Source organism: Saccostrea echinata, unplaced genomic scaffold (genome assembly GCF_033153115.1).
Source record: "Saccostrea echinata isolate AGI-Se365-2 ecotype Australia unplaced genomic scaffold, CSIRO_AGI_Sech_v1 ptg000030l, whole genome shotgun sequence".
Lineage (NCBI taxonomy): Eukaryota > Metazoa > Mollusca > Bivalvia > Ostreida > Ostreidae > Saccostrea > Saccostrea echinata.
In genome coordinates, this window is record NW_026889779.1 from 7,744,276 (window position 1) to 7,766,724 (window position 22,449).

General features: G+C 34.4%; 2 protein-coding genes and 2 long non-coding RNA genes across 4 annotated transcripts in view; 1 reads left to right on the plus strand and 3 right to left on the minus strand.

The window, feature by feature from the left end:
• Nucleotides 1-22,449, minus strand: part of LOC133197197 (dolichyl-phosphate beta-glucosyltransferase-like) — a 132,180-nt gene that overhangs the window by 93,891 nt on the left and 15,840 nt on the right. The gene's annotated exons all lie outside the window — the stretch shown is intronic.
• On the minus strand, nt 3,316-9,565 carry LOC133196280 (uncharacterized). The gene is made up of 5 exons (XM_061332199.1): nt 9,392-9,565; nt 8,215-8,409; nt 7,148-7,354; nt 7,027-7,056; nt 3,316-4,255 (listed from the first exon to the last, which is right to left on the minus strand). The coding sequence occupies exons 1-5, from the start codon at nt 9,495-9,497 to the stop codon at nt 4,074-4,076; spliced, it is 720 nt and encodes a 239-aa protein (XP_061188183.1). The 5' UTR covers nt 9,498-9,565; the 3' UTR covers nt 3,316-4,073.
• On the minus strand, nt 14,837-16,181 carry LOC133196281 (uncharacterized). The gene is made up of 3 exons (XR_009722308.1): nt 16,102-16,181; nt 15,868-15,989; nt 14,837-15,018 (listed from the first exon to the last, which is right to left on the minus strand). It is a non-coding gene; the product is annotated as an uncharacterized LOC133196281 (long non-coding RNA).
• LOC133196282 (uncharacterized) lies at nt 16,431-21,567 on the plus strand. The gene is made up of 4 exons (XR_009722309.1): nt 16,431-16,486; nt 17,714-17,801; nt 19,316-19,402; nt 21,481-21,567. It is a non-coding gene; the product is annotated as an uncharacterized LOC133196282 (long non-coding RNA).

The window sequence follows — 22,449 nt, forward strand, 5'->3', positions numbered from 1 at the left end:
ATCAATGAAACATACATATCATGGCGTAGAGATCAATAATACAATATTTAACTCCTTTATACGATTATTTGTACATATATTAAAATATAAATAATAAAATGCCTTTCGGATTTGTTGCAACCATTGCATTTTTTCTAAAGTAGTTTTAATTTGTAATTAGATCTATCTTTGTAATTACTCATCATTTGTCATCATTCGTTTTTGTTGCTGAAATTAGTGTATCCTATGGTTTCATTTATTTATCGGGTACCTACAAAAGTATGCAGATTGTCTACGGATTTTGGGAAAATCCTCGTTACTTCTGAAACGTTTATGCACAATTTACCTCCTCCCACTTTTTGCAAACAAGGAAGCAATTTCAGTTTGGGGGACACAGAAATCCATTTTCAGTTTGAGGGGGCACCAAAAATTCCTTGACAAGCCAAAAAAAGGTCATCAGACGTTTTTATTGAGGGGGTACAAGCATATAGGAGCTATGTTTTCTACAGTAATCTTTATATCGGCAAAATTATTGGGGGGCACCCCCCCCCCCCCCCGGTTCCTACGGCAATATCAACTCTCCTGTGATGTAAATGGATTATTCTAATATAGTACTATTTAATATTTCAAATAAGAAAGCCCTTTTGTAGAAACGGTGTGGGGATATGAATTCTCTTTCCCCGATATTATTTGCATCCTTCCGTTGCTTCTATAAAATGGAAATTTCGTATTCGTCCATATTAACTTCAATGTATCAAAGTGTTAATTCTTCATCTATTTCAATATTATTCATGTGTACGTTCAGTAGTAAAAAATTTTGTTTTGATTCGAGGAAATGCGAACCGACACTATTGACAGTGACAGAAGGCTGCACAGTTATATGGATATTCATCAATTCAGGTAAATTCAGGAAACAATAGTATTTTTCTTCACTTTCGGTACTTACTTTGTATACTTTTCAGTTCTTCAGTTACCATGTACCCGTGTATTCGTGAAAAAAAATATAAACAGGAGGAATAACTCCACTAAAGGAGGGAAAACAAACATCCCACAGTTTTAGAGTTGTTCCTCTTTGATGAGTGAGCTTCTGAAAACTGTATCGAAAATTAAATTGTAAAATTTTGTGTTTGTTTGTTTGGTTATATATATAAAAAGAGAACAAAACAATATTAGTCGCCCGCGTGGGGGCAGTGGTTAGAGCGTCTGCTCTAGAGTCGCAGAGTAAGGAGTTGATCCTTACGTCGCAGGTTCGAATCCCACTGCGGGACGTGGAGACCGGTCCTTCGGATGAAACCGTATAAACCGAGGTCCCGTGTCGCAGTAGGTGCTGGCATGAAAAAGATCCCTCACTGCTCAATGGCCCTGAGTGCCGAGTATAGTGCAAAATTTGTAGCCCTCCACCGGCAAGTGGTGGCGTTTCCATATGAGTGAAAAATTCTCGAGAGGGACGTTAAACAACAAACAATCAAAACAATATTCATTTGGCGAAAACATAATTATAAGATAGACCAGTAATCTGAATGTTTTGTAGTCAATTGTACCGGAAAAATGGAATGTAACATAAAAATAATGTGGAAAAATGCTATACTTTGATCACGGATACGATTTACATATGAAAATAACGAAGTTTAGGGGTAAGCGTTCGTTTTTGCTTTTTTTTTTTAATTAGGTAGAGGGGTTTCTTTCAAAAGTTAATCAAGGATAGACTTTGGTACTCATGAAGAAATTACAATCATGCCCCTAATTCCATTTTTCATTCAATATCGCTCGTCATTTTGACGCTTTATTAGTAACGTCAAATTTGACGTCACGTTAAACGTTTAATTGGAATCGCAAGAGTTATCTCCCCCAGTGTGTTGTACGTCTTTAAGCATTTTTATTAACAAGTTTATGAAATCTAAACAGCTATCATTTCTTCGAAAAGATCAAAAAATTACGAGTGTGTCTGAATATAATGAATCGAACTATTTAAAATACGAGCTGAAACATGGCCGCAAATACTAGGGATTGGATTGCAATGACCGTCTGTATTCAAAATTGAGACTTCTAAAGTCTTTGTACTTACTTTGTATGCATCTGCATCACGATCAACATTTTAGCTGAAGTAAATCTACTTCACTCTAAACATACTTCTTAACTGGTTGAACAAATATCTGAAAGGGATGGAATTATGTAATTAGCATAAACACCCTTAGTGTTGGAGTTGTTTCTCTTTGCATTGCATGGCAATATGTTATCTTCTAAAAAATTCTGCTTTAGCTCAAATTTAAGTCTTATTTTCATTTCCCCCTCCCCCTCCCCCAGTATATATTTCATTTCAATAATTTTTTTTATTAAAAAAAATCATCAGAAAATAAAAGAAAGTCTATGTTTATGTAAGTAAAATGAATAAATTCTGCAATTTAAAAGTTAATTTTTCTTTCAAAGCTTCTCAAAAATGTCCTACAAAAGTTTCCCCCCATTAGATTTAAGGGTGATATCAAGATTTTTTGAACATCGTAGAAAGTCTACCATTTCTTACCCCCCTCCCCCAATGAATTTGCAATGTGCTATACATTACAGGCGCGGATCCAGGATTTTTGTCCAGGGGGGGGGGGGGGGCAACAGTCAAAAAAAAATAAAAATCCAACGTAGAAATATCTTGACAACCCCCCCCCCCAAACAAACAAACAAAAAAGAAAAAAAAGAAAGAAACGTAAACTCCATTCCCAAACTTGAAAAACCTGTTGGGGTGAGGGGTGGGGGTGGGAGCCACCTCACTTCTTAAGCTTCATGTGTATGTATGTATGACTTTCCTATCATTGAACTTTCTAAGGGGGTCCAAAGTCATTTTTAGTTACTTTATAACTCCGCCAATTCTAGGTGGTCAGGACCTCCTGACCCCATCTAGATCCGCAGATGCAATAGAAAACAGATAATTTAACACCCACCCCCACTCCCAATAACAACAACAATCTTTTAATCATTTCTTGTAAAGGAATACATGTATCTGTTAGGCTAACAAGAAAACGTATTGTTTAATTTACATTTTGAAAAATCAGGTAATTTAACGAATTCGTGACGACAGAGTAGACAAGCCAAGAGTAGTTAATGTCTTCTGTCAAAATGTATCGAAGTGTTTGCAAGAAGTTCGGATTCTTTACATAAAGAAACAAATTTATAAAATTTATTTTTAGATAAATTAACGTTTTGGAAGAGTATCTTTTTGCATCTTAAACATTCTTGATGTGTGAAAGTGCAAATGCAACAATTCAACATGTATACGAACCTAACTAACGTCATATGTGTACATTTGAAAATTATCTTCTCTATTTCTTTAAAAAAACAAACCCTCATTATAATTGCTTATAACTGCTGCAAATAACAACGATTTAATTCTAAATTGGTTATATCATCTGTGACTCAAAAGTTGCAGGACGTGTTAAACGTCAATTGTTTCTTGGTTCTTCCATCTAAGGCATGGATCGATAATAGGCTATTTTACCCACTTTCACCTTCTAGATATGAATAATATTATATAATTATACAAATATAGTCCTTTCATGAGTGCGATCTATGGATCTGTCGAATTCACAGAAAAGCATATCAACCGAGCACGAAGTTTTTTGTGAAGTCAATATATCCATACAATTACAGATTTCTTTTCTTTGATCCCTATGTAGCATACTAATGTGATGAAAATGCTCTGTCGATCATACTAGTATGTCTGGTAATACTATCAAAGATCCCTCTACGCCCAAAGTGGAAAATCTGTTGATTGTTGTGATTTCTCTCGATAACTCCTCTCTGAAAAAATACACCTACTCCAAACACGCAGAAGCTGATTTCTTCTTCAAACACTGGAAATTAACCGTTTGTTGCTGTGTATCACTGCCCTTTGCGCAAACGCGTCAGTGCCCTAATGGGTATCCAAAATACACTCTTCAGATTATCCAAGTATTTGACTCTGTGTGTGTGTGAGGGAGGGTGTGTGTGTGTGTGTGTGTGTGCGTGGAAACAAAAAAAAAAGATTATTAGAGTTAAGCGAGCACTAAGCCGCGCATAATATACGGAAAGAAGTGAGCCTTATGACATGGCTATAGAGCAGTGATTTCTCATGAAACTGTTTCCGTGGCTACACAAGTCATTGGTGAAGTAGGACCGTCAGCTGTATATGTGTAAACTTTCATTTCTAGTGAATCAGAAGGAACAGGTAGCTTCTTTCTTCTTGTACAATGAATTCCAACTCCAATTACTATGCTTAAAAGCAATAAAGCAACCAGTCCTGAGCAAATCCCTAAAACAAATCATTTCAAGAGATAAATGTATATTTTATACATTTAGACTTTTTTAAAAGATGTTTTTTCTTCCCTTTGATCTTGTACAACATTTGAATCCACAAAACATGAGTATGCTTCCATGATTAACATGGCAATGTTCTAGAGATTAAAATAAAAAGATCTTTTTTTTACTGTAGATATGCATTGTGTAAAGGACTTATTTGGAAATGGTCAATATCTGCCCCCCAAATAAAAGGAGATGGGCGAACAAGGCGTGTAGAATGCATATATAAAAATTGCATTCAGTTTGAGAATTAAGCATTTAGAATAAAATTCTCATTATTGGAATTTAAGAAGTTAACTTATGGCAAGCAAAACTTTTCTGGGGGAAATTTTATCGGCAAAAATAATTCTACTACTAAAAAAACTATTTTTTTTATTTGCTTCGGTCTATACAAATAACTGCAAAATACGAGGGGGAGGGGGGGTTCCGGACCCTTCCCTCTCTAGATCTGCGCATGAAATGTATATTTTAGCTTTCAAAAAATAAATAAATAAATAAATAAAAGGATCGAAGACTCACTCATATGGAAAAATTGTTATAATATGAAAAAATTATCCTTTTTGCCCTCTTCGATGTGTGTATGTTATTTCACAGGCAAATAATTTCAATCTTTGTGAGATTTTTTTTAATTCTGGAGATTTTACATAATGTATACTTTAATGTTAGATGAAATATCAAAGAAAATTATGCTATTCATGTAATTGATCTGATTTCACCTTTATATTTGTCGCACCAAAGGCATTTCACTCGCCTTGTTCGCCCATCTTCTTTGATGGGACCATCTAAGCCAGGAGTATACATAAAGACTTCATTAATTATTTTCATTCATTTCGACATCATAAGTTGGATATGGCGTCAAAAATGACGCAAATTCAACATTTCACTGATTTTGAAAGAAAATAGCGTATTTTACATCGATAATTTGATCGGAAAGTATCAAGCGTGGGTCTGCTCAGACTCCACTCTTTTGATATGATGTGGAGCATGGTGATGTCAATGAAATATGTGAAAACAGTTCCTGGAAAAGCTTGTCCTCTTTAAAAACGAGAGTCAAAATTGAACAAAATTCGTGCATGTTCTCTCTTCTAAAAAAATAATGGGAAGGTTCAATGGTTTGTGACGTCAAAGAGACACAAATACCAACAATACCCCCACCCCCACCCCCGTTAATAATGGATTTGTTTATTCAGATTTGTTAAATAAAATACATACAATTAAGCATATTTCAAGGGATTTTCAAAATTTGACTTATATGGGGGCAGGGATATGGCTTTAACGTATATAATTCTTTTGCCCCAGCGTAATCCCTGGGTCCATAATCTAAAAAAAATTAAATTAAATTCAGATAACTTTTATTAGAAATAATTGAAAATAGTACAAATACCATTTCTGCTTGAACTTTCAGTAAGGCGTGATATTCTCGGCTATACATAATTAGCGTCTCTCAAATAGTGACCTAGATTCTCATTGGTTGCCAGATTAGCTCATCAACACTGAAATTTACACAGCTTTTCATTCACGGGTGAAATACACATGGAATAAAAATGGTTCAGACGTCAACGAGTGAGGCAAGGAACCGGTTTTATCGTTTCTTACAGTAAAGAGGTGTGGTTTATGTCATCTCATTGTTTGTTAACAACAATCTAAAGTTATGAATTTCTTAACCAACTTAACCAATGAGAATCTAGGTCATCATTTGAGAGACGCTAATTATGTATCGCCGAGATTGTCACGCCTTACTGAAAGTTCAAGCAGATATGGTTTTTGTACTAAAAGTGATTAATATTGCCTTGAAACTCTAGCAAAGATGTTTTAATTAACCTATACTGGTATTCCCATGTAAAACTCTAATCCCTCTGTTGTAATCTACCCCCTGAATACCTTGATTTAAGGTTCATTGATACTCTAATAGGAGATATAACTTAAGCTGAAAATTTTGAAAATTGTTTTTAATTAATTGAAATATTTCTTTTCTTTGGTGATTATAATTTTCACATGTTTTAAAAAAAAGATTTCATCATCAATAGTGTTAGATTGATTGTATGTACATATGTTGTTTTACGTCCCATTCGAAAATTTTTCACTCATATATATAGAGACGTCACCATATACCGGTGAATGGCTTCAAATTTAAACCTATACTTGGCACTCGGGGGCATTGAACAGTGAGGGTTCTTTATAGTGCCGACGACCGGTCATGGTAGCCTAGTGGGGCATTCGCTTCGCGATCGTGAGGCCGATTACGATACGCGTTCGCCGCGCCCCCGTCAAACCTAAGACGTAAACAAAGATAGTGACTGTTCCTTCGCCAAGCGCCCGGCACTAGGAGTGAAAGTCACAGGGCTTTCGGATGAGACCTTAAAACCGAGGTTCCATGTAACGGTAGGCGTTGGCACGATAAAGAACCCTCACTGCTCAATGGAACTGAGTGCCGAGTATAGGTCTAAATTTGGAGACCGGTCTTTTGGATGAGACCGTATAAATCGAGGTTCTGTGTCGCAGTAGCTGCTGGCATGAAAAAGATCCCTCCCTGCTTAAAGGTCGTATAAGTACCGAGTACAGGTCTAAATTTGCAGCCCTCCAACGACAAGTGATGGCGTCTCAATATGAGTGAAAAATTCTCGAATAGACGTTAAACAAACATAAAAAACAAACATATAAACAAACAAAAACTTTGTGGTGACATTACCGTATCCAGTATTCAATATTTCTAGAAGCACTCACCAATGATACAACTACCGGAACACTGTCCAACTGAAGAGAAAAATAGTCATATAACGAACACTTCACATAAAAAAGATGAAAGTGAAAAAGTGACGCATGTATATTCAGTTATTATACGAACCCTCACTACGCAGCTCAACTGCTGTACAAACTGCAGATGACGGGTCTCCTGTCCACGTATTATTTTCTGCACAATAAAATGCTGCGCTTGCGCTCTGTCCCAGGGGACATTTGGGGATGTACAGATTTCCCGGCACACTGTAATTTCCGGCCTCGCTTCCATTTTCCAACCAGGTCAATCCACCCTCCGTTGGGAGAAGCCCACATCCTGCCAAAAAGAAAAAACAAGAAATTATAATTAGACTGTTTACATATATAATTATGTATAGAGAGAGAGAGAGAGAGTAAAACACATTATAACAAAGTGCCTGGAACGGGCGATTTTTCTTCGTTATAAACACAATTCGTTATATCCCATAGGTTCACAATATGTTTAAAACCCAAGGGGAATGAAATCACTTCGCTATAAGCGTCAATTCATTATAAGCGTGTTCGCTATAAGCGTGCTTTACTTGATATAACGTGTATATATAAAACATAAATCGTTTTTCTACTTTTCTCGTTTGTGTCCTTCCTAGATTTTTACTTTTTTCTTGCTACTTAAGTACACCAGAGTAATTTTGAAGAAATTATGGGGAAATAAATTAATAATAAGATAGATAACAATCACATATTCACCATGGTAACTGGATTCTAATTCTGTTTCCAAAATGAGGAACCATGGCCTTTCTTTAAAGTTATAACTACTTGAACAATAGTGCAAACTAAATAAAGTTGTGATTATAGTGAATTGGACAATTTAAGGCTTCAGAGAACATGGTGATAAAGTAATAACAATTTTCAATTGTTAAGTGAAATCCTTGCGTTACTGGCATACACTTTGACTGATACATCAGGTCCCAAGACCATTAATCGAGAACGGACTTAAATCTGAATTTAGATTTTCAATATTTTGATTCTAATTCAACAACCATGTTTGAAAAGGTTCAGGTTTGTAAAATATTCAAATACAAACACTCAATGAAAATATTGTTTTATTTTCTTGATTATTTCAAAGGTTATTCAAATTTGAAATTTTGACTTAAGTTCGTTCTCAGTATATATGGTCTTGGGGCTAGGTGTCTTTACCATATACACACTTGATTCCCGCTGGATTTTTGTTCCATTCAAGATTTTCCCCACACCGAATACTAACATTACCAATTGCGCTGGTTGAAGGGCATTCCAGAACATATTCTTCGTACACTGTACTGTTGGCTTGGACTGGTCTCCCCGACTTTGTTCTCCAAGGCAAACCACCTGAAGCCGGTAAAGGACCACATCCTGTTTAAATTAGTTAATCTGGAATATCGGTAAATTCGAACTACGATATTTTCACTGAAAGGTTGGGGTGTTGCTTTAGATGACGTCAGCCTGACTTTACGACGTACGTGAAAAATTCTCAAAAGTGAGGTAAAACAAAAACAAATGGAAATAATTTACAGTATGAGTCCCTGATAGCACGGTAATCACTGCCTTTCCATACTATCGAAAATTTGGTAATTAAATGCAGTAATAAAATTATTTATAATTTAATATGCAGCAAAACACGCTTATAAGCGAAGTGTCAGGAACAAACCATTTTGATTCGTTATAATGATTTGGAAAAATTAAAGATACCTCGATTGTTGTTTATACGATCTAAAGGTATGTTTTGGGTTTGTGTGAGTGGTTTTTTTTTCTGTTTGTTTTGTTTTTGATTTTGTGCTGTTTTGTTTTGTTATGTTTTTTTTGTTTTGTTTTGTTTTGTTTTTTTTTTGTTTTTTTGCTTTTTTGGTTTGTTTGTTTGTTTGTTTGTTTTTGTATATCTTATTGTTCTATATTTACATCCATTGAATATTATTTCCTTTATTTCTTATGAAAACCATTGTCGTTTATCAGTCAATAAACGCAACTAAGCAGGCCACCTGCCTAGATTTCTTAGCAACGGCTCTTCCATCAATCATGCATACAATGACGTACACATCTATAATACAATATTTAACATATTTAATTTCCCTTTTTTATACAGAAATAAATATAAACTATAAAATGTCTTTCTTTGTTAGTACGAGAATTAATGTCGCAGCTAGTGCAGAAAACATTTACATAACGCGCTTACGCGGGTTATGTATTTTTTATGCAACAGCTGTGCCATTAATTCTTGTACTAGCAACCAAAGAAAGCATTTTTACTTTTTAAATTTTTGGTCAGCCTTTTAGCTTAAAGAAGGTAAATTGAAACTTTAAATGAACAAGACATAAACTATAAACACGGCTGTCATTACCTGGAATGATCCCACCAATGGCATTCTCCTTACAAAAAGGTTTGGGACCGTTGTTTGGCATGTCTTCACTTAAATTCTCGCTTATACATTGTTCATTTTGTGTCATTCTGTTTACCTCGTCATTCGTTCCTGTCGGACATGCCGTGCAGTATCTTTGGTTTCCTCCGCCATCTTCATAAACACTTTATGTAAAAATGCGTGTACATTAATAAATCAAAACAAAACCAAAACAGACTATCAAGTTTAATAAGAGGAAGACCGTTTAACAAAATTACACAGATTAGAAACATTTACAATATCGTGTAACAAGGATCAATAGTTACACAGATCAATAACAGTAACACAGATCAGTAAATACACCAGACAAAATTGCTTACGCACCACCAAAGAAAATCCAAAGCTTGTTTATGATGTATTTAATATATATAGATATGTTACCAAAGTGAAAAAAAAAGAGGCATTCAAAAGACTTGACTGATAAAAAAGTACAATGTTAACTGTAGCGTAACCATTCCATAGATAAACTGAAAAATCATGCTCACATTTTCTGGATGAATAATTTTTTTCTCTCTGTGTTTGCGTTCTTTATGTTTGTACTAATTAAAAATTAGTAAAAATAAACCATATCGTATGAGCCGTTTGACCCTAGAAGAGCTTGTTAAAGTAGTCTGTATGGTGTCTGTAGGGTGTTCCTTGGAGAAAATACCGGTTGTACAAAATTAAAACAATTAAAACATTATTCTTTCATCTAGCAAATAATTGTTGCATATAGCACTGTAGGAAAGCCGATGACCGTAATATAGTTTACGGTCATCAAAACATGTCGGCCGACCTGATCGGTTGAAATTTTTCGACGGCGATTATAAACATTATTCAACAAAACTGAGTAATTTAAGATAATGATTACGCAAACACAGATGTTTTCTCCACGCCAGTAGTTGTTGTTTTACCCAAACAAAAGAAAATGAAATGAAAAACGCCATCGAAATATTGCAGTATGATGACCGTAACAAACACACTCCAGCGGGAGGATGATGACCGTAAAACAATTACATGTATATAGATGACCGTAATTTTTCTACAAAATCATGTTAGATGTTATATCTTCTACTTGTTCTACAACACCCTCGTAAACGCGCGATCGGCAACACTTATAAAATCATTGAAGAAGAAAGTATCGTAGAGAATAATATAAGCAGTTTTGCATTGGCGTCGGAACCGGGAACCTCCCCCCCCCCCCCCCAAACTTTTTTTTTTTTTTTTTTTTTTTTTTTTTTACAAGAATTTGTACTAAAAGAAGTTCGATCTCTCCCCCCTCCCCCTCCCCACGAAATAGGATTTTCGGGTTTGGACAATTTTTATTTTTCCTTCTTTTTTTTTTTTTTTTTTTGGTTGTCAAGGTTTTTTTAGGTTTGAAATTTTTTTCTCTTTCAATTAGCCCCCCCCCCCCTTTCAATTTCCTTCTGACGCCTATGTTTTGTGTGCACTGGAGCACAGGCCTTTGGAACGCTTAAATCCGACTTACGAAAAATTTTGGGTGTAAAAAAATATTTTTTTTTTTTTTACACTTCAAATTTTTGTAAGTCGGATGAAAGCGACCTAAAGGCCTGTGTGCTGGAGTATAACCAGCTGTAAATAAAACTAGGAAAGATTGAATTAAGGTTAATATCTAAAGTTTAGGATTCACCTAGAGTATATTTGTAAAATAGTTCTTGTGCAAATGTTACCGATCAAATCGACTATGCTCCAAACATCGAATTTCAATGCTTTGAAATAGTTTGGAGTTGTTATTCTACCAACATTGAAGGTTATTTCTTTGTAACAATTATTGGAGGTGTGAACTGAACATTTTTAGAATTAAAACTGCATACATTAGCATCATACAAAAGCCTAGAAGGGTCAAATAAGAAAATAAAAAAAAAAATTAAAAAGTCGTAATAACGAGATAAAAAGTCGTTATTACGAGATAAAAAGTTGTATTAACGAGATAAAAAGTCGTTATTACGACTTAAGAAATATTTAATACACTGAAAAGGTCAGCAGCATTTACAACACTGAGTAACAAAGTATAAAACTAAATATCACAGATCAACAACACAACTAATCGGTAACATTTACAACCCTAATTAACACAGACCATTAATACAAGTTGAAAACAGTACAGGCCCGTAGCAACGGTTTCAAAATGGGGGGGGGGGGACTTCCCAAAAGAATATGACAAGCAAAAATAACAGCAACAAAAAAACTACACTGACCAAGAGAAAGAGGGGGGCAACTTCCCAAAATTATCTGACAAGCCAAAAAAAAAAAAACAAAAACAAAACAAACAAACAAATAAATATAAAAAACATTAATTTATTGTTCAAATCCTGGAAGTTGCCTGCACTCGACATTACAACATCAAAAGGTGGAGGAGAGGGCAACCAGCATCTAAATGAAAATTTACTTTAGCAAAAACTATACTCAGAAAAAAAGTGGGGGGGGGGCGGGCCCCCTGGCCCCCGCGTTCTACGGGCCAGCAATAACTTACAGAAACAAGTTACTACACTACAGCAATCAACACTAAATAACGCAGAACAGAGACACTTACTAAACCAAGATCAGTTGTTAAGTAGATCAGTAATTCTTATATCGGTTTATAACATCTTTTAAAAAATAGATTATTGCACTTACAATCTTCCAGTTTCATTTCCTTCTAACGTTACATTGTAAGACCAGGTATAATTCACACATAATACCACAAAGAGGAACAACAATTTCATGGCTGTGAAAAATTCAATGTTTAAAGTTATTCCATATTGTTTATTGTGTGTTAGTTGGAAAAATAATTTTTCAAAATTTTCTTGGGGAATCCCAGACGTTTTACATTAATTGTGTTTTTTTTTTTGTTTAATTTGTCTGTCAGATATCAACAATTTTTAAAAAAAATATGTTTGTGAAACGCTGATGCCCCCGTTTGGGCAGCTTATGGCGAAGGTTAAAGTTTTTCAAATGCAAGTCAAACTCCAAGGTCATGGTCAAGAGATCAAAAATGCTGGTATCCAAAAGGGAAGGTCTTGTCACAAGGAATACACCTGTGAAATATGAAAGGCTTAGCACCAACCGTTCAAAATTTATAGTCAAGGTTAAAGTTTTCAAAAGTAGGTCAAACTCCAAGATCAAAGGGTCCAATTTGTTGGTACCCAATGGAAGGTCTTGTCACAAGAAATACACCTGTGAAATATGAAAGTCCTAGCACTAACCGTTCAAAAGTTGTGGCAAAGGTTAAAGTTTTTAAAAGTAGGTCAAACTCCATGGACTTTCATACTTCACATGTGTATTCCTTGTGATAAGACCTTTTTTGGGGTACAAATATTTTTGACGTTGGACTTTGACCCATTTGGTGGCCCCTACGAGATGACCTTTCCTTGGGTACCAACAATTTTGACCCTTTGACCTCGACGTTGGAGTTTAACCTACTTTTGATAAACTTTAATCTTGACCACACGTTTTGAATGGTTGGTACTGGTCAAGGTCAAAGGATCAAAATAATTGGTACCCAGAGAAAGGTCTTGTCACAATTCGAAATGTAAAAGCCCTAGTACCAACCGTTCAAAAGGTTTGGTCAAAGTTATTTTTTTAAAAGTAGTTCAAACTCCAAAGTCGAGATCAAAGGGTCAAATTTGTTGGTACCCAAGGGGAGGTCATGTCAGAAGGGACCAACAAGGTTAAAGTTTTTCAAAAATAGGTCAAACTCCAAAGTCAAAAATAATCTTGTACCCAAGAAAAGGTCTTATCAAAAGGAATACACATGTGAAGCATGAAAGCCCAAGCACCAACCCTTCAAAAGTTATGACCAAGGTTAAAGTTTGGTAAAATTTTGCAAAAGTGGGTCAAACTCTAAGGTCAAGGTAAAGAGGTCAAATACGTTGGTACTCAAGAAAGGTCTTGTCAGAAGGAATACACATGTGAAATATGAAAGTCATAGCTCCATCCAATCAAAAATTATGGACAAGATTAAAGTTTTTGTGGTCCAACAGGTAGACGGACGGACAGAGCAAAAACTATAATCCCCCGAATCTTCGATTAAATAATCCAGGTGTGATAATTAAATTGTCATTAGTTCATGTATCAAACCATTTCGATATCAATTAATGAAAGATTTCACGATCTCTCGATCTCTCTCTCTATATATATATATAAACATTCGAGCAATTGATAACACATTACCAGAATTTTTTTTTTATATATGAAAGTGAAATATTTGGATATACCTTTGAAATCATTCCCCTTGAAAGCGGAAGATTTGAAATTTTTTTCCAGACTGAATATCAAACTTCCTTTCTCAGAGATTTGTACAGGACTGGAAATTTTTGCATATATTATTTTTTTTTCATTTGAAAATACAAGTTGAAATCAAGCTTTTTATCTTTTCTATTGTAATACTTTATAACAAGTATATATTCATATTCTACATAAAAGTTAAACTTTTATAAACTGTAATTATGATTTAAAGATTACATACAATGAAATTAAATTAAATGCCAATAATTTTAATGTACTTAACAATAATGTAGCCTATTAGTGTATTATTCGGAGACCTTTCAAAACAATAAAACAATTTTTAAAAACTTTTTGTTTATCATCGAATAGTTAATACATAACAGTGAGACTATAATAAATATTCTACCAATCTGCATTAATAATAGTCCAAAAGTTTACCGTGCAGCTCCTGTTGTTAAATTGTCTGCTTTCAAAAACGCCTACTATACACAGATTACATCGATTTTCATAATGATTGATGCGAAAATCTTTTTCGATGTTTAAATGCTGAAGGTTGAGAGTGAATTAGGTCATGGTCTTAAATCAGATATCAGTTTACACCATGCAGTGGCGTCGCAATCTATAAATCAACAAAAAACATGCAATTCTCTGTAAAAGAACTTCCTATCGAAGCTACTGATACTATTTTTAATATCTAAGGATTGTTGATACTATGCCTCTTTTCATTTTTGTGCATATTGGCCCTCTTACAACGAATTATGACTAAACAGATGTTGTTGACAAAGAACCCTCTCTACACTGCACTAAAGAGTTCTGATTCTATGGTATTTTTCTGCAGTTAGATCTGATCTGCCCTTAATTTGAATTCAAATAAATTGAAATCTTCATGCAGTGTGATACACAGGGAAAAGTGGCTCGCATGATTTTCATGCGTTTGCCTTTTCGCACGAAATTTATGCGAAAATCATACAAAAATCATGCGAAAAGTCCCACATGCGAATTTCATGCGAATGTTATCACACAAATTTCATGCGAAATTCATGCGATTTTCATGCGACTAAAATTTCGCATGATATCCATGCGAATTCCACTTTGTCTGTTTTTCGTGTGAAAATCGTGCGATATTCACAAGAATATTATGCAATATTAATACCATATGAGGAAAAGCAATGAACAAAAAAATTTAACATTTCAATGTTTATTTAGATGCATCTATCACAGTGAGTGGTAAAAAATTGCCAGTCTCTGATGATCCTAATAACATATTGTTTGGATGCTCCTTAGGAATCCATTTACATTAATGATGGCTGTGTTTAAAGGCAGTTTTTCAGTCTTTTTCAGTCTTTTGTCCTGACAAGCATTTCCTACAAAGAAATTAAATCATAAAAATCTTTATTAACTACCCATACTGATATTCCAATTGTTTCAGTCAAAGGGGCTAACTCCTATAATTACTGAATAGGATCTGTCATTACATACAATAAATTCCATGTTATCACCTGAAAGGTCCATGGTTTGTCAACTTGTTTATGTTAAACTGCACTGGTATTTCATGTTTTGGGCAAAACAGAAGACCCTGTGTTTTGTACATTAATAACTGCACAATAGAGGCATATGTCAGACATCAGAACATGTTATTGACCATGCAACTCTCTATATAAGTAGTGATTTCCCTAAGAACCAGCTACCGGCCAAATTAGTCACTTCAATTGATAAAAATGCCGCTTTGAAATAATTAAAAAAAAAAAATAAATAAAATTTAATTGTAAGGTCCACAGAGATTTGTCATAAACATCAACCCAAAGCCAGATACAATTGATCTCTAATGCTTTACTTTGAAATAAAGGGAAAACACTGTATAAGGTTGTTATTGGAACCTATTGTCCAAATTAGATATAATAGTCCATTTTAGTTATGATATTCCAATTGGATTTATGAGTTTTACAGACATTATAATGCTGAAAAGATGGGTTTTTTAATCTGCATAAAATAATTAGAATATATCAAATGCAACAGTTTAATTTTGACAAGGAATTTTTTCATTAATAACCCTCACATTTCTGAGATTAATCCCCAAGAAAATTGGATCTTTTGTGGGACCTGCGTCCTAAAATATTTTGTGTGATACACTGTAAAAGTCGCGTTTACAAGTCTTGCACATGTGTCAGAACAATATACACAATTAAAAATCACTTTTAATGTTAATTACTTACTCAAAATTTAGTAAAGCCTTCAAATAAATGTCGCTTAGCATAAAAAATGCATAACTTCATTATGACTTCGATGAAACGGAACCATTCGATTCACCTGGCCGTGTTACGTTGAACTGTTGAACCTGAAACGAAAACGAGATCCGAATTTACTCTGAAAATTTTCGTTGCAAAATGAATAACAATAAGAATCTACATTTTAAACACAAAATTTGACAAACAATTAACAGTACATACATATTCACCGTCGTTTCAAGGGATTAGAGCACATAAATCCCAAAGGAAACTCTGGAACAAGCCACAGGAGGGTACACTCGACTGACTCGTTTTTTTTTCTGTAACAGGAAGTGCAAGTAGAACCTGGCTAAATCTGCCAGTCCTTTTCGTATTCATCACAGAATCGGGAAATATCTAAATAACTATAATTTTTGTCCTTTAAATCTTTATTTTGAAAATTTATTTCCGCGTCGAAGTCGGAACTTTGATGACTACGGGGTTATACACTTATTTTACGAAACCAAAAGTAGTTTTTTTATGGAATGCCGTACGTCACATATTACGTCATGATGCGGCTGAGAAAGCAGACAAGAAAGAGCAGAGTAAATTCAACTGCATATTTTCTGTAAGTTTGTCATATTTTTATCTCCTTTATCACCAGATGAATGTAATATAATTTATTGGCAATATACATGTATGCTGACAGCTTAATAAATAGATATGTTGAAATAAGAAGGACCTGGCACAGGCACTCTTTGCCTGTTGCACCTGGGTCCGGTGTAAACCTCACCAAGCAATATACAGCACTGTAAAGTTATACATGTGTATTAGGATATACCTAATTTATTTTTTAATCAGACTGTAAGTCAATCATTTTGTTCTAAAAATAGATACATAATGGAAGGGTGGCCTGGAAAAAAGTGGGGTGGGTCTTTAATTTATCCTTCTCCTAGCTCCCATCCCTTCAACTCTACTATTTTGAATTTCCATTATATTCCTCTGTCTGACTCTGACCTTCCCTATTTCTTCCTCTCCAAACTCTGCTTTACACCTCACATTCACCCATCACCACCAATCAAAACATTAGTTTGTAAATGTACATGTATAATCACAAAGAGGTTACTCTCTCTCTCTATAGAACCATGATATTTATATAATTACTACAATGTACTAATGACATGCACAGTGGGGGGCACATCTGTTTAGATACACTGTAGTTCATGTTCACTAGTTTGCAAATAGTAAATGAGTTGTGTCCCTTTGTGGGGTCTTTTTTTTTTCTTCCTATGTGGTACAATCCACTATAATCACTTAACCAAAAGGTCAAGACTTAAAGAGTGAAAAGAATAATGTTTTCTTTGATCTTTTTGCCACCAGGGCAGGCATAGGGGTGTGCTGTGATAAATTCAGTGTTTTAAAAACACTAGGAGGTTAATTATAAATGGGGATGGATATAAAAAATGTTTATAATTCATCGAGTTTGAAGTTTGACGCTCTGTTTGCAATATTAATAAAAGCAGTAATGTAATATAGCTAATAAATCAATTGGTTTCTGATTGAGCTAGAGATAAAAAGTATTTATTTAGGAGCACTAATGCCACTGTAAACATATCTATACATTTTAAATTGAAAATACAACAGAACTCAGTTCTCATAAAAAGAGGTAAATCTCAGTTGTTTTAGGAATTAAACTGTAATGGATTCCAAAATACATGCAGATATATAAAGAAGCTTAATTATAAGAAAGCAAATCCGAGTAACTTCCCTGTAAATGAGTTGTACTGTATATTCTGTGTTTAGTAATGACATGTTTGAGAAATATTTACTAAAATGTTGTATTCTTAACTTGCAGGTATTTGCTAGAAAATGAGCAGATGGTCCCCCACTATACCACACTGATAGCTTCTCAAAGATTATACATATATGTTGCATGCAAACAGGTAAAAAATATCTAGAATAAAATATTTATTGCAAAGGTATACATCAATATATATAACTAATGTTGTTATTTATGATCAAGTGGCTGACATACTTTTCCCCCCATCTTATTTTTGCAACCTGTCTGCTTTTCTGCGACTACTCCATGCTGCTTTTCCATGATTGGTTTTAAGCTCACCTGAGCCAAAGGCTCAAGGGAGCTTCTCTGATCAAAATTTGTCCATCGTCTGTCATTGTTGTCATAAACTTTTCACATTTTCATCTTCTTCTCCACCACTGGGCCAATTTCAACCAAACTTAATACAGAGTATCCTCTATGGTAAAGGGGTTTCAAATTTGTTCAAATGAAGGGCCATACCCTCTTTCCAAGGGGAGATAAGTAAGAAATAGTATAAATTGGGTGTGGATATTCAAGGGGAGATAAGTAAGAAATAGTATAAATTGGGTGTGGATATTTAAGAATCTTCTTCTCAAGAACCACTGGGTCAGAAAGATGAAACTTATGTGAAATGTGAAAGCTTTCTGACATAATGTAGATTCAAGTTTGTTCAAATCATGACCCCTTGGGATAGGGTGGGGCCACAGTGGGTGATCAAAGTTTTACATAGGAAAACGAAAAATCTTTAAAATTTCTTCTTTTCAGGAACAGTTAAGCCATGATTGGTGATTTTTATGAAGAAGCATCCTTAAGTAGTGTAGATTCAAGTTTGTTTAAACCATGACCTCCGGGGCCAGGGTGGGATCACAATGAGTGAACAAATTTTTACATAGAAATATATATACAGTGTATAGAAAAAATCTTTAAAAATCTCCTTCTCAAGAACAGCAAAGCCATGATTGGTCATATTTATATGAAAGCATTGTCAGGTAGTATAGATTAAAGTTTGTTCAATTCATTACCCCTGGGGGTTGGGAGGGCCTAAATGGGTGATCAAATTTTTATGTTAGGCATACATGTGAAAAATCTTCTTCTCAAGAACAGTTAAGCAGTGATTAAACATATTTATATGGAAGTATCCTTGATAGTTTACATTCAAGGTTGTTCAAATCATGTCCCTTAGGGGTAGGGAGGGGCCATAATTGGTGATCAATTTAGTTTAAAATGAGAATACATAGGAGAAATCATAAAAATCTTCTTCCAAAGAATTGCAAATCCATGATTAGCCATATCAATTCAGAAGCATCCTCAGGTAAGGTTAGGTATATTCAAATTTGTTCAAACCATGTCCCCTGGGGTAGGGTGGGGCCATAATAGAAGATCAAACAGAGAAAAGCAAAAATATAATTGCAGAAAATCAGGATAAGGCTGCAGAAAAGCAGGATTTTTTTCCCTGTGAATTATTTGAATCAGACTAGCAGAACCATAAGCATTCAGGTTATTTCTGCTTATCTAATTCTTAAATATATTCTGCTAATTTATAGAATAAATGCATAAAAATGCAGTAGTACTAAGGAGATAATTAACCAAATGCTATTGAATTGACAGTATCTGAAACTTTTTTAATTTTCACTGTAGGCACAGTTAGCATGTCATCACAGCTTCAAATACCAGAGTACCTATATCCTCAGAAGATACATGCAAACAGATTTGTCAATGGTACATGTAAGTAAATACATGTATGATTTTTTTTTTCGACAATTTAAATTTGACATTAAGCTGAACATATTTAATTTAATTATTCCATCTAAGCCAGAAGCTTTAGTAAGCTTTTTACTGTCAAAACTTGTCTGTCTGTTATTGTAAACTTTTGCACTTTCCAGATGTACGTATTACATTCTCTAGAATCACACCTAAATGCCAATTTTAACCATTGCGAACTTGGCCAGTTAGTACAACTCATGTTTTGTTTAAGTCTCAGATTAAGGAAATTCAAGTTTTAACAGAAATGTGCAGACTAACCATTTTCCAATGGGAGAGCATTTAGGGATAACGAAAACAGTGATGTAGGTGTAGTAAAATATTGAATTATCTCAAAAGTCAAGATCACTGGGCCATATATTATTGGTAAAAGCTAAAACTTTTTTGCCCCTACAGTGAAGTTATATACTAGCTCCTACAAAGAAGTTGTAAGGGTGTCCTGGAATCACCATGTCTGTTTGTCTGTCTGTAGACATGTTTTGTCTGGAAATTATCTTTTAAACCACTTTATAATAATGCCCTGGTAATCGAAGAGTCGTGAGTATATAAGTTTTTGCCCCGTCCGTCCATATTTCACATGTGTATTTATTGACTAGACCTTCCTTTTGGTACCAACTTATTTGACCTTGACCTTGGAGTTTGACCCACTTTTGTAAAAATTTACCCAACTTTAACCTTGGCCATGACTTTTGAACAGTTGGTGCTAGGGCACCTGACAAGACCTTTCCTTGGGTGTAAATATTTTTGACTTTTTGACCTTGACCTTAGAGTTTGACCCACTTTTAAAAAACTTTAACCTTGGCCATAACTTTTGACCCACTTTTAAAAACTTTAACCTTGGCCATAACTTTTAAATAGTTAGTACTAGGGCTTTCAAATTTCACAGGTGTATTCCTTGTGACAAGACCTTCCTTTGGATATCAACAATTTTGACCTTGCCCTTTGAGTTTGACCTACTTTTGAAAAACTTTAACCTTGACCATAACTTCTGAACTGTTGGTGCTAGGGCTTTTATATTCTGCATGTATATTTCTTATGACAAGGTCTTCCCCCTGAATACCATTAATTTTGACCCTTTGACCTTGACCTTGGAGTTTGGCCCACTTTTAGAAAACATTAACCTTGACCATAACTTTTGAATGGTTGTGCTTGGGCATTTTTGATCTCTCGACTTTGCAGTTTGACTTGCATTTGAGAAAGTTTAACCTTCACCATAAGCTGCCATACGGGGGCATCAGTGTTTCACAAACACATCTTGTTTTTCCCTACACTTTGTAATTACATATGAACTAACTGGTAACAGGAATTTACAGACTGATTTGTCAAACTTTTAAAAAGAGGAATAAGAGAATTAAATTCTTATTTGAACATGACTTTGTAACCAAGAAAACAATCTTAGGCTCATAACTGATAGAAAGGTAGCTTGTGTCCAGAGATGAGTCTTGACCCAGTACCAAGGGCATTTTAGATATCTTCAAGGTCAAAAGGGCACAAATGTATTAAATTATTTTCATTCACAACTCTATAATGGAAACACAGTAGACATACCTGAGACAAAACTCACCTGTGACTCAAAGATATATCCCAAGACTAACATAGGGTAATATGAACTAGATATGTTTTTAAGGTTGCTTAATTATGACTTGAGGCAGTGAAACAATCCTGCCTGTTGGTCATTTAAGCAATGTAGAAGTAACAGGAATTGAAGTTTAAATTCTTGGCCATAACATAATTGTATATTGAAAAAAGTAACTCCCAAAGATCATACTGCCCTAATGGTTGATAATGATCATAAGATATGCCAATTCCAGAACAGAGGTCATAAGTCAAGGTCAAGGTCATAGACTTGATAGAAGTATCTCAGAAAATGCAATTTTTTATTGGAGTAGTATCTGGAGAACATACTTGGCGTACAGGTGATTATGACCAAGAGGTATTAATCCTACTTAAGGGCCTAGGGTTTTAGTCATAGTTAATTTTAAAAAAAATATTGTCCATTATGAATTTCAATAACTTGAGATTGTTTACTTTTGTATTTTCAGCTATAACGACAACACCCTCTCAACAGAATCCTCAAGATAAAGAAATCTTATGTGATGAGAACCTCAATAAAGAAGATAGAAAAAGATCAATTGTTTTAGTTTTCAATGTAGAAATTGATGTCACAGATGTCTTTATTTAGTCAGGGAGTCCAGAAAACAAGTTTTGATTCTTTCAAATTCAAAGTTACTTTTTGTATAATCATGCATTACTTGTGTCTGGATTAACTGACTAAGTAAGAAAAAGAGAATTTTTCAAGAAAACTTCATTTGCAAGAAGCAAAAATTCTGTTTCCAAGGAAGAAGGATAGAATTAATGGATTAGGTTTGGTGCACTAATAGATAATAGCTTGATATTAATATCTGGGGTACAAAAAATATGCTTGTCTTCGCATGATATTCATATGAAACCTGGGTTCTTTTTTTCACATGAATTTCGTGCGATTTTCTTTTCGCATGATATTCGTGTGAATTTCATGTGAAAATTGCATGATATTTTTGTGCGAATATCATGCGTGGTCCTTTTCGTCTCCTTCTCATGCGAAGAATTTGCATGATATTCGTGCGAATTTTATATGAAGTTCATGCGAGCCACTTTTCCCTGTGTACTCAATCTGTGATCATTTCAAGTATTCTAAACATTTTAAAAGGCCAAGATAAATAAATTGAACATTTCATTTGCATGTATTTTCTCCACTGAAGTTAACAACAGTGATTTCTGTTCATTGCTACTGTTAATTGTCTTTGAACATTTTTTCTGGGGGAAATGCCACGCACCCTATGTTGAAAATTAAACAGATAAGCTCAATATTTACACATTTATGCAGTATATTTTTCTCAATATTTTGCACTGGTGTATAGAAGGTTCTTAAATGTATATTCTCCGTATGAAGTTTTGTTTGCCAGTGATTTAATTGACTGCCCCTAAAGCGAATTCCATGTAAACAATGCAAAATCCGAAGTAAGTTGTAT